Consider the following 13,507-nt stretch of genomic DNA (forward strand, 5'->3'; position numbering starts at 1 on the left):
CGAGAGCGAATGAAGATTTGAAGCCTTGCTGACAGGAGTTTAATGTCTTGCTGCTGCAGTAGCACTTACATCAGTCGCCCACATAACAAAATGTAGCCCTGTGATTTTTACAATGACAGCCGATTCCCTCTCGCTGTATTTTAAATCAGAAGAAGGGGACTGTATGTGCGCCTCCTTGTTACTGTGAATTACACATCTGGTGGGAGTTTACCAGCCAGGCTGCAATTTGAATCACTTCAGTGTGAGAATCTTACTCATAAATAAATCAGACAGCTCTGACAGTCACCGGTCTAGTCTGGGCTGAGCTGTGCCACTCCTGTCATCATGGCACTGTGCGTGAGCAGCTGACTTCAGAGAGGGAGTGTCTGCGCTGCGCTCACCTGGTTCTTCTTCTGTCATTGGCACAGTGTCAGGCGGACGGAGCAGGCTGCACCTCATCGACCTCGGAAGCTGTGAAAAGATCTTGAGCAAAAGCAGAGACGGAGGGGGAGGCTTGTGTCTTTCTCTAAACGCACTGGGAAATGTCATCATGGCTTTAGCAAATGGAGCAAAACATGTACCTTACAGGTAAGAAAACCGCCATTAGTTTTACAGTCTCTTTTACTGTGTTTAAGCTTCTGTAAAGTTGTATCTATAAGTAATAGTTTCAGGCAAGTTGCTGCATGTGTCGTCAGCCTTGCAGCTCTGCTGTGTGACTGTTTATTTAGTGTGTTTAGTTAGCCTCATATAATAGCTTTCACCGGCGTTGCACAAGATTATATTTAAGTTGCTCAGGTATTAAAAGAGTAATGACTCGTCACAGGAGTATTTGTCAGCTCAGAGAATTCAAAATGGCTCCTCCTGAAAATCAAGTCAGCTACCTTTATTGTCTTTTTGAAATATTACTGTGCCATGCGAGCTAATAACAGTGTAAATGAACCCTTTAGGGACAGCAAACTGACAATGTTGTTGAGGGAGTCCCTTGGCAACATCAACTGCAGAACCACCATGATCGCCCACATCTCTGATTCCCCCGCCAACTATGCTGACTCACTCACCACCATCCAGCTGGCATCTCGCATCCACCGCATGAGGAAGAAGAAGACTAAGGTACACTAATAAACAGATTAGCACTGGTAAATATGGTGAAACATATGTAGTGATAAACTGATAAATAAGTATGTATGAAGATATGTATGAAAACCCAGTGGGTACATTTTTACAAGTTAGGCATTTAGCATCTCAAATCGTAATACTTCTAAGTAATGATCCCTACAATAACTGTGTTCCATTTAATGCCGCTTATGTTTATAAATGCAGAGTAATTGTTATTTAACATTATATTTAAGTGTTGCTATCAGACCAATTACATTCCTAATGTGCGTGTGCAACTTTAATTGCATTCATCATATTTCATGCCACAACTCACGTCCCTAAATCTTTCTTCCTCCTGTAATTTTGGAGCTATTAAGCAAATGAATGTGTGAATGCTTCTGCAAATGAAAGATTATTAGTGCAGTAACTCAGAGCTAGTTTTTCTCGGCTCCTCAACACATAATCATGTAATCAATACCATTGCCCAAGGAAGTGTGTAATGCATTCCTTCGGATTAGGGAAATATATGCTCCAGATAATTAGGTGGAATGACAGCATGTATTTATTTGGTATTGGTCCCAGTCTGGCATGATTATAATGCAGTCCACATATAGCAATTTATATTATTGACATTAATTTCTGTGTGACTATTGATGTGCACTTTTAACCTTTAGATAAATATCGACTGGTAATGTCACAGGAATTAATATTTGCCCTGAGATTGATTTCACGATGAAATTGTTAAGAAATGAATCTGCTGTGAATTACAAGGAATAAAATGGTTTTGTAAGAAAGATTGCTACATTAATATTGTAATAAGATAGAATCACATTACTGTCATCACCTAATGAGATCATTTTTAAAGCCTAAAAGACCAATTTCTCCTCTGCTTTATCTCTGCTTTGCAGTATGCATCCAGTTCATCTGGAGGGGAGAGTTCCTGTGAGGAAGGGAGGATCCGTCGGCCACCCCACCTCAGGCCGTTCCACCCTCGGACAACAGCCCTGGACCCAGACCTGCCCACCATGCTCAGTGACCCAGACTACTCCTCCAGTAGCGAACAGTCTTGTGACACTGTCATTTACGTGGGCCCTGGGGGAACTGCGATCTCAGACAGGGAGCTTAGTGACAATGAAGGCCCACCTGCCTTTGTTCCAATCATCCCCTCCCTGAACAGGAAGAAGCCTGCAAAAGAGGGCCCTCTGGACAGAGACCAGTTCTTTAAATGCAACACATTTGCTGAGCTGCAGGAGAGGCTGGAGTGTATAGATGGCAGTGAAGAGCCCACAGCCTTTGTTGGGGAGGGCAAGCGAAGCCAGGCTAGTCCCAAGGCCGACAAATCTAAGGAGAGCCAAGGCTCTGTTTCACCAAAGACTGTAGCAAATATTTCTTACACCCAAGAGGGCATCTCACCCAAACAATCCCCCAAATCTGTTGCCACACAACCGTCCTGCAGTCCCAACACAAAATCTAAACTGGACAATACCAAGATGCAATGCACACCTGCAGAAATGGCATCAGACAGTGTTCAAAATGTGTGCAGAACCAGTGCTGATGGTGAGAAAGCGTTGGTTCCAGAAAGCAGAGTTAGCATTAACAAACTGGCAACTGCTTCAGGGCCTAATTCTGAGCCTGTGGTGAGGGAGAAGGTGTACTTCAACAAGAAAGCTTTGCCCAAACCAGCCCCACCTCCTGCACAGCAGAGAGACTCCAGCAAGGAAAATGCTGACAATGAGGAAAGATCCAGCACCAGGATGCCTCCTGTAGGAATGAGCCACCAAGCTGTGAAAAGGAGAGATCCTTACACCTCCCCTCTGCTCAGAGCACCGGTGGAGGTGTGCCAGGTGCGCTCGGCCTTGAGGGAGAGATGTCTGGATCGGGACATCCTTAGAGCTACTGTCACCTTGCAGCAGCCTGTGGAGCTGAATGGAGAGGATGAGCTGGTGTTCACTGTAGTGGAGGAGCTGTCTATAGGCAGTATTGTAGATAAGGGTCGGCCATCCAGCATTATCAGCTTTAACAGTGACTGCTCCCTTCAGGCCTTGGCCTCTGGTTCCCGACCTGTCAGCATCATCAGCAGCATCAATGATGAATTTGATGCCTACACGTCAACCCTTGGAGGATCAGAGGTGAACATCGCAGTGGTCACACCCCTCCAGGAAGGAGCAATGGAGTGTATAGATAGCAGGGGTTCATCTATCAGCTCGTGGCTGAGTGAGGTTAGTGTCTGCACCTTGGAGAGCGAAGGGGCTCACTCCACAGATGTCTTCCTTCCACAGGCCAAACACATGGGACCAGAGGCTGCCTTTTACTTTGACTCCCTGGATATGTTCCATTGTGTGTCCTCCCCTAGAGATGCCAAGAACTCCCTAAATGACAGTGGATTTGGTTTTTCTGAACTAGACAGTGATAGTGCCGCCTCAAGCAAATTATCCTTGACAAAGTGCCCCCCATCTCCGGAATCAGCCAAAGGCTCCCTCAGATTCACATCTAAAATAACTAAAGCTCACTCGCTTAGCTCCTCCCAACTCCCACAGAGCCCCTCCATTGTCCACTCCAGCCTTCCCAGGAAGATTAAACCTACCTCATCCATCTCTCATAGTAGTAGCAGTAGCAGCAGCAGCAACAGAGAGCCACCAAGGCAAGAGGCGAAGCAGGGCGATCCTTGGCAGCGCGTTGACAACCACCCAGAGCCTCAGTTTTCCGACTCCAGCAGCACCAGCAAATTTCTCCGAAATCCCCCCAGTGGCATCCCCTCCTGCAAAACATCCAGCAACAGTGTACCTCGCCCACCCAAGGTGCAGGGGTCTACCTCATCCCAGAGGGTGGTCGACGGCTGTGAGAAGTCAGCCAGTAAGAATCCACCTAGCAAAATGCCTCAGCTGAGACGAGGTGCCACCACCCTGGGAACAGTACCAGTCATCCATTCCTCCACTGACTACAAGATAACCCAAGATACTGTTGCATCTACCACAAGCCTTAAATACTCCTCCCTGGGGAAAAACAACAAGGCTAACTCACCAAAAGCGAGCAACCTTCCCAAACCTGGTTGCACCTCACCTCCCCCTCCTCCAGTGAGAAAGTCCAGTCTTGACCATAAAACTAAGATCCTGCTGCCCCAAAGTGCCTTAAAGTCAGCATATGGGGAAGCAGGAAGGGCCTCTGGAGTAAGGGCAGCTGTATCGGAGGATGAGCTCGAGGTACGTCACAGAGTGGACTCTACTAGTTTCAAAACCTCCAGCCTCAACACAGCCAAAGTTACCTCCAGCCTGAAGGCCAGAGGGCCTAGAGGAGAGGCTGGGCAGCATTATGGCAGTCAGATGTCCCTAGAAAGGTGTGAAAGCCTGTCCTTATCGGGTTCCAGAGCTGCGCTTAGTAGGGAGAATAGTGGGGCAAGTCTGGGCAGCAGCAGTAGCAAATCCAGTAAGTCCATTCCTAGATTTGGTATTCCTAATTCATCCAGCTCTCCTATAGCTACCTGCCCATCACCCACCAGTGGAGGAAGTCTTAGCAAACCTGGTCAAGTAAAAGCCTCTGTAAATCCCAGAGCATTAGGAGCAGTCAATGGTAGTAAGGCACGGTCACTGTCAGTCAACAACTCCAAGGGCCTAAGCTCCTCCACCAAATCTTTGGCCGCCCCAGTGTCCAGAAATACCAATGCCAACCTCCCTCCATCAGGACGGACGTCAGCTCCTCGAACAACTGCTGCTGTCAGCAGTAAGCCCGGGAGAGGAACTATCATGGGCACGAAGCAGGCCATGAGGGCTGCCAACAGCCGTGTGAGCGAATTGGCAACAGGCAACATATCAGGCAAACACATGAGAGGTTCAGGCGATTCTGATAGCGGGAATGACAGCGGGGTGAACGTGAGTGATGACAAATCCCCCACAGCCATGCTGCCTTCTCCGTACAGCAAAATTACAGCACCCAGGCGGCCTCAGCGCTACAGCAGTGGCCATGGCAGCGACAACAGCAGTGTGTTGAGCGGGGAGCTGCCTCCAGCTATGGGCCGCACAGCTCTGTTCTACCACAGTGGTGGCAGCAGCGGATATGAAAGCATGATCCGTGACAGCGAGGCCACGGGCAGCGCTTCCTCTGCCCATGACTCCATGAGCGAGAGCGGCATGTCATCTTCAGGCAGAACAAGGAGCTCCAAGTATCCCAAGAAGAGAGCAAATGGTGAGAAACTAATTTGGGGTTTTGGGGTTTTACACAATGCAGGGACAGGTAATATTCACACATGTCAAACTTGGTAATAGCAGTGTATGTGAGAGCTATCAAACAGTGCGTGCCTGTGAAGCTGCACAAATGAAATAGCATCCAGAAATTAATGCTCTCTCCAAGGAAATTAGCCATATAGCGGCTCTAACTTTATGAATCCATTCTTATTACATTCACGAATTGGAGTTTCATTGGATTTTTTCTTCTCCTGAATCAGCAGAATACATTATTCATGCCTACAGTGCATGGGAAAATGATAATGAATGTTTCAAACAAGACAACTTGCAACTATGTGATGATCAAATAAGATGAGTGGAACAGGAGCAGCAGCGACCTGGTTCAGGTTTTTTGTAACCTTGTATATATAACAATTTAAATTCATGTGTGTTAAACCAACCTTTTGAATTTATTCGGGCTGTGTAGATACAGAATAGCAACCCATGAAACCCTTATAAATATGCAATCACCACAACTCGGTGTAAAGCCTTGCATCACTTTACATCTCAGAGTGAGGCTCATACATATTTACTCATAAATCCCAGCAAATGCTACCACTGTATGTCAACAACACAACTGGTGCCTATTTGACCATATGCAATGCTTTGTAGGTTTCCAGAGAAGGCGGCTTATCCCGGCACCCCTCCCAGACTCCTCTTCCCTGGGGAAGAAGGTAGGCACAGCAGGCCAGTGGGTGGACTTGCCTCCGATGTCAGGACCTCTGAAGGAGCCTTTTGAGATCAAGGTGTATGAGATCGACGATGTGGAGCGGCTCCAGAGGCGGCGTCAGGAGGAAACCACAGAGGTGAGCAGAGGGTCACTGTGGACTTGTTCTACATGCTGGTACAACTTGCTATACTTGTTTAAAATGATGTTATGTCTGGGTCAAAGTCTTGTGAATCCCTGTCGCTAAGCCTCAGCAATATTTTGCATGTGTGACATTGATGGTGTGCATGCTCAAGATGTGTCGCATTGACATGTGTTGTGGGAATGTCTTAGCTCCTTTCTTCCCAGTTTCTTTTTAAAGAACAAGACATTAATAACATGTCTCAGACGTCTGACCTTCAGTCAGCTCAGTGGCAAATCCCGGAGTTAAAATGTCTACGTTCAGATTCCCAGAGCTTGGTATTTTGGCAGCGTTCCTCAGGAATGTCAAGAGTTCAGGAGGCAATTACTGACGAGGGTTAATTGGTTTGGATATAAGTGATGATGACTGCGTTCTGCTGACGATAGTGCTGGTGAAGTGTGTGTGTGTATGTGCGTGCGCATGTGTGTGTGTATGTGTGGAGATGGCGTGAGAAGACTGGTCAGGGAATGTGTGATGAATGCAGGGGCACCCAGCATAAGCCCAAATCAGCTCACCGCTAGCACTCATCACTGGCCGCCTGATCGCTTTTTATAGCTGCCTCCTTTCTGTGGATCATTAACTGCTCCCACAAGTTCGGCGCAGCCAGACAGGGATTTGTTAAGAGAAGATATTAAATCAGTTGGATGGTGGTTTGATTTACTTTCAATTAGGAAAAAAAGATCTTTCATTTTTCTCTCCCTGACATCACTGCCTGAATGACAAATTTGCTTTTCGTGACTTTCCCTCACTATTTTAAAATTAGCATTGGAATAGTGTGCATCTGCATCAGTAGCTATTGTCTACAGTATATTAACACACTGTTCACATACTATATGATATGCTAGTCATATAATATTCTGTCTCATTTAACATGCTAACTTGTTTCATCTTCTTCCCTCTATTTTTCAGCAACCATTCCAGGATGTTGACAAGGTGAGCTAATTTGTAATGGTAAATGAGGTTTCATTGTTAGCAGCACAGGGTGTATTACAGTAGTTACATAAGCATTTTCATAATTCAGCACACGGTGGAGGAAACATTTTGACATTACTTAACCTGAACAATTCTCACATTTAGAGCAAAATTCTTTTCATTTTATTGTAATTGGCTACTTTATAGAAAAAAAAAATCAGTGTAGTCTTTGGGGTCATGGTTATAAAACATGACTTTTAATTAAGATGGCAGCCAAAGGGTTTTCTATTTTAGCTTTAAAGCTGCTGTTGGTAACTTTAATGAAAATAACTTTGCGTCATATTTGCTTAAACTATCACTATAATCTGAATGAAGCACATGAGACAGATGGTCTGTAAAAAAATCATGTCCCCCCTCCTCTTCTTACTGCCTGTAATGGCATTCACTAGAATCTACCGAATCGCATCAAAGACAACCAATCAGTCTCTAACACAGCTGTAAATGATAATCACTGCTTGTGAACTGCAGTCAAACTGTCTACCTAGACGGCGATTCTGTTTCTGCATTGCCTATTTCTCACCTCAAATATTTTAGTGTACTGTTTAGCTGTAAAATGAGAACGTTTGTGACCTGGCCACCAAGTTGGAAATAGTTGAGCAACGCACCAAAAACCTCCCACCAACTGTACCAACTTTCTCATTTTACAGCTAAACAGTGCACTAAAATACGTTTCTGAAAACATCTGAGGTGAGAAATAGGTAATGCAGTAACAGAAATTTGGTTCATATTTGATCAGCGCTGCCTAGTTCGACAGTTTGACCACAGTTCATGAGCAGTGATTGTGACTGAAGTTACCAACTACCTTTAAGACTGACTGTAACTGGCAGTTTTCCTACTTTATGCTGTGCCCGTTTGAACTTCTTGTTGACTTTTTACTTCCTGCTTCTTAAGTCAACTGAGCTCTTGAGGTAACTGTATTTAATACCCTCTCGTTTTCTCTCAGGGGTTGCTGTATTTCAACAGTAAGCTGAAGATGCTGGAGAGAAGGCAACAGCAAGTCAAGGAACTGAGGGCAAAGTATGAGGTGTTGTTGGAGGAGCTGGAGGACACCAAGGCGAGACTGATGATGGACCCCAGCAAGTGGATGGGAGAGTGTAAGTAACTGCTAAATGTTCTTTTACTGTGAGTTGATGTCTCAGTTTTAAAAGATCTATAGAGACAAACCATGTAACCAAACATTAATTTCTTCTCTTCGACAGTTGAGGTGGACCAGAATTTGGATAAGGAGTCTCCGGAGTACCTGGAGGCGTTGGCGCAGGCCACAGAGGAGCTGGAGTTCTGTGTCAATCTATGCAAGTCCCGTGTCATGATGGTGACCTGCTTTGACATCAGCATGCCAAAATCTGGTGCTCAGGAGGGACTGCGTGAAGTCGAAGTGTGAGGACAAAAGCAAGTCGAGGTCGAGAAATGAGGAAGTGAGAAAACAAAGGATGATAAAATGTAGCAGTCAGTCTATAGTTATCACTGGAATGAAGAACAACTAGTGACGGAGATGAGATGATGATGACGACGACGATGAGTGGATCTTTGCATGAAAACAGAGGAAATCTTAACCACCCAGCTACAGTGCCTCGTTGTCCGGGACATGAGAGAGAAATGAAACGTGAGCACAAACGCTGTTGCCTGTAATGGCAAAGCAGTGGCCATCACTTAACTCAAGAGTCAATGAACAACACCTGGAAGTGCCTTTTGTATTGTTTTGCTTTGAGTCATTATTTTTCATATGGTGCAGGTATCCTTAGCGTACCTAAGCAAACCCTGAACATATTGCTTTTAAGAAAAAATATTTTATATTGCATTGTATAGTGTATTTATATGATTATGTGGTGTGTACAAATATCCTTTTACGGGAAAAAAATAAAGCGGAAAAAAGAAAAAGCAATAAGCTAATGTTATTGCGCTCCCAGACTTTGCCTTTTCTCTTGTTTCAAACCTCAGTCAGCATTTTATCCATGTTCTTTCAGCCTCTTGCGCCTTATGTTAACTCTCTGGTTCTGTAGTTTTCTAGATTTTCAAACTGGACTATGTTATCTCATCAAGGACTGCATTTGCTGTTGTCACTCATCGCCCGCCAGCTGGCCTGTGAAAGCTAGCAGGGCTGAGTGAATGTTTTCCCTCCAGTTGCCTTGATCAAAATGGGTCTCAGTGGATGCACTAAGGTAGAGCAGCAGTCATGTCAGGGGGGGACGGAGGGCTCGTTCAAGCTGTGCTCGCCCGTGTTTATCTCACTGAAAATGAGAGATTACGCCAAAACATATCAATCAGAGGGCCACTGTGATGGATAGTGAGTGATTATTCTTGGTTCAGCCATTCTCTCCGGTGCCTCAATACAGTATGTGGTCATGCAACCCTGAGAGACTTAACCTTCCCTACACTAGCCTATGAGGATAGCATTATGAGTGGGTACACTGATAGCAGCGCTCATCAGTGAGCCCAGTTTCTCTCCAAATGGGCTTGAACTGGGTGCTATCTATACACTGTAAAACAAAGAGGCACAGATGAGATAGCACAAGCCTCTTAGAAAATACTCTTTAAAGCGCTACCAAGCCTCGGCTCTATGCATTCCAATACATTTACTGCAACCACTGTAACAACCTCAATGCTGACGTTAGGGCAGCAACACAGTTTGGCCCCTTTTGCCCCCTGTACTTTTTTTAAAATTTTTTTTATTATTATTAACAAAGTTGATCCAGTGTCTCAAACAAGGACTCAAGAATTGTTAGTTTCCTGTGAGATGATGCAGTGAGTAAGAGCAAATGATCGGGACATTGTTTAGGAAAATCAATCATGATATCAGCTCTTTGTAGCTGCCAGAATGTGCTTGTTATGAATCAAACGGCTGACACAGAGAGAACAAAGATGATCGCTGAAAATGATTGTGATGAAAAACAAACAGGCTTTGTTGTATTTTGGTATGTTTGGTTTCTATATCTGTGACAAATTTGACTTTGTGTTCTTTCTTTTACAAAGATGTACTCTCTCAGGCCCTCTCTGAAGATGCTGCATGAGATTTTTTAGTCATTTTTAAGGATGATTTCTACTCCATTTTTACCATTCTAATTTTTTACAATAACTTCAGTTTTCACTAATGTGGGGTTAGGCTCATAAATTAAATAACTATTACCAAACCAAGACCTTTTTTCCAAGAAATTATTATATGTGAGGTCATATTTCATATCAAAACTCATATTTTCGAATATCTTTGTTTTTGTATAGGATTTTCAAACCCTGTGTATAAATGTATGATATGGCAGCTTGTGTTTTACTTTTACAGTACCTGTGAATAAAATGTTTCTTCTTACTGATGATTCAGAGTTAGATGTTTTTCCACAGTTCACATGTTTGATATTCATGGGATTGTTTATTCACACACCATTGCAGAGAAGAAAAGGCTGAAAGCACTGTTTCTGTAAGTCTGCAATCTTTTTTTTAAGATATTTTTTGGGGCTTTTTAGCCTTTAATGTATAGGACAGACAAGTGTGAAGGGGGGAGAGAGAGAGAGAGAGACATGCAGCAAAGGGCCACAGGCTGGAGTCGAACCCAGGCCGCTGTGGCAACAGCCTTGTACATGGGGTGCCTGCTCTACCACTAAGCCACCGGCGCTCCCTGTAAGTCTGCAATCTTGTTGGGAAATCTGACCATTTACATTTTTTCAGCTTAACTTCACTCTCTCTACAAACAATCATATGACCGGTCCACTTGCTCTTTAATATTTTTTTCAATAATTGTCTCATTCACAACCTGAGCCACAAAAGTGAGTTGAGTGATCAGATCAGATCACAAGTTGACAGTGGACAAGTGTAACAACCACCAGGAAGCATTGTGATGCGATCACTCAAACCATTTGCTGAGGTGATCTTAGATGTATTTGACCACATATCTTTTGAAGCGTAAACGCTAATGCATCCTGAAGCATCCCTGACAAGGACAACAACATCACTGCTGGCTATGACGGTTATGTCGGTGACAAGGGGCTAATGCTCTACTTTCCCGTTTTATAAATTGAATGAAGTTTTGCGTGAACATCCGTCCTTTCGCCTTATGGATGGAGATGTGTTGATTTCTGCTAAAGCAATATCTCCAGTTGTACTGACACAACTGCTAATGTGCTAGCGAGAGTGTGGACGTCCTAATGGTGCACTGTGCCCCTTGACCTTCTAAGGTAAGTGACGTAGGCAGTAAGGAAATCTGAGCACAAGTGGTGTGGGAGATGGAAGATCAAAAAGCCAAGTTGTGCTGTATGGGAGACTTTTTTCCCATCTACGGCAACAATATGCACAATTTTTCAAGCCATTTGAAATGATTGAATACCTAAAAATCTGTACTTTATTTGGGAAACCATTAAAATTGCCAAGGGAAAACAGTCATCCTGTAGAGCTTACATCCTGTTTTGCATCTAATTCTTCCCCAACTGGCTTCATCAATCAGAAACCATAAAACAACACATGTTGAGCAATACTAATTTTCACTCACTACCTTAAAAGAGGCATACATTGTCTCATGTCACTATGTTTAAGTGACATAACTTTGGTAGGGCAGGAATTTTGTGAACACATTTGAATCCATGCCATAATAACATGAGCTGTTCTAAATGCAAAGGGTCTCCAACAGTGTCAAGTATGTTCCTCAATAGTCTAAATTTAATGTTATACCAACAGAAGAAAATTTACTCAGTGATATTACATTCTTCAGTGAATAGCATAGTAGGATAAACAGCATGGGCATATGTCATTTTCTGTATTAGAGTTCAAAACGGGCCAAAAAAATTACAGGGGCTTCGGCTGAGACTGAGGGCTCTAATCTGAATGACACAAAGTGGATGATATTTTAAAAACCTAAAAGATTCAGAGCTTTTGAGAAAAAAAAATGGGACTGGAGCCCCAGAGGCCACCCCCTCTTTCACCTCTGTCTGACACACTGTAGTGGTGACGAATGCTGATTTTCTATCTTTATAGAATTCCATTAGTTAGTTAGAACATAAAATAACACAGAAGGCGATATGGTGGTGTAGGCATCAGACAAAATGTAACAATTAGGCCACATTTTAAATTAATTTTGTTGCACAAAATAAAAAAAGGTCTACACACATCCTCAGCAATAATTCTGACTCTAATTCTAAGTCAACCATTAACTATATTTGTAAGAAAAATGACTAAAAAATAAATAACAAATAACTGGCTAAAAACATCAAGGTATATGGAGATATGCCAGTGTTATGACCCCTGACCTCTTCTGTGTGGGCGTGTCACTGTTGATTGGCTCTCCTGATGCACCTGAGCACACTGTGGACAGTTTATTCCCTGTAAGTGACGTGAGGTGACGTGTTCACGCCTTTTTGTGTGGATTATCCAGAGTTATGGGGAAGTTTTATCAAGAGGTTTCATTTTGCAAATGGAGGCTAATATGTCTCTGTTAAGTTAGCACCAGAACAACATAACGTGACCATGGACCAGTATTGACCCGGGATAACGACAGACATCTCAGATAGACACCTGTAAACAAAGTCAACCACCAGGTAAATGCACGGCTAGACACCACTGACGGTAGTGTCACCATATGAGTTAACGTTATTTTTTATTCTTTTAATATGGTTCAACTGACAGCTAGCTTACACCGTTAGCATTTTATATTTGTAACGTTAACGTTCGACTTCGTGCATTTCCTAGCTAGCATAGCTGTGTCCAACATTAGCCTGAGCAGAGGTCTAATTAGCCCTAATTGAAAGCACCTGTGTCCCTACGCAGTACTTTAAAATCATTTAATTAAGATAAACCTGTCTGTGAAGGAGGTAACAAGTAAAGAATGAGCTGGCTATTTTGTTACACCACACAAAAAGACACACCACTGCTGGTTTATTCCATGCTCATATTATATCTTTGCCTAAAGGTGTACGTTGTAGCAGTTTTAACATCAAATTGAGTCAATATAATTGTCAGCTACTGTAGGTTACAGTGATGTCTGGACCCAGTATGCAGGTTGATAATAAAGATTGTATTTTTGTTCTTGGAGGCAGGGCTGTAATCACCTACAATCACTAGCCACTTTATTAGGTACGCCTGTTCAGCTGTTCATTAATGCAAATAGCTAATAAGCCAAACAGGTGGCAGCAACTCAGTGCATTTAGGCATGTAGATATGGTCATGATGACGTGCTGAAGTTCAAACTGAGCATCAGAATGGGAAAGAAAGGTTATTCAAATGACTTTGAATGTGGCATGGTTGTTGGTGCCAGTATTTCAGAAACTGGTGATCTACTGGGATTTTCACACACACCCATCTCCAGGGTTTACAGAGTCTGAAAAGAGGAAATATCCACTGAGTTTTGATGCCAGAGGTCAGAGGAGAATGGCCAGACTGGTTCAATAAAATGGCATGGCAGCAGTAATTCAAATAACC

The 13,507-nt window shown here is 43.5% G+C and overlaps 1 protein-coding gene across 2 annotated transcripts in view; it reads left to right on the plus strand.

Moving 5' to 3' along the window:
* The window catches only part of kif26ab (kinesin family member 26Ab), a 77,796-nt gene extending 68,800 nt beyond the window's left edge, over window positions 1-8,996 (plus strand). For both annotated transcript variants that reach the window (XM_033642847.2, XM_033642848.2), the window contains 7 exons: window positions 408-567; window positions 927-1,089; window positions 1,983-5,253; window positions 5,904-6,097; window positions 7,049-7,072; window positions 8,055-8,205; window positions 8,311-8,996. In XM_033642847.2, coding sequence (XP_033498738.1) covers window positions 408-567; window positions 927-1,089; window positions 1,983-5,253; window positions 5,904-6,097; window positions 7,049-7,072; window positions 8,055-8,205; window positions 8,311-8,492 — 4,145 coding nt within the window. In that variant the 3' untranslated portion in view covers window positions 8,493-8,996. The remainder of the gene's footprint in view (window positions 1-407; window positions 568-926; window positions 1,090-1,982; window positions 5,254-5,903; window positions 6,098-7,048; window positions 7,073-8,054; window positions 8,206-8,310) is intronic.
* Window positions 8,997-13,507: the final 4,511 nt, after the last annotated feature.

This window comes from Epinephelus lanceolatus, chromosome 15 (assembly GCF_041903045.1).
Source record: "Epinephelus lanceolatus isolate andai-2023 chromosome 15, ASM4190304v1, whole genome shotgun sequence".
Classification (NCBI taxonomy): Eukaryota; Metazoa; Chordata; class Actinopteri; order Perciformes; family Serranidae; genus Epinephelus; species Epinephelus lanceolatus.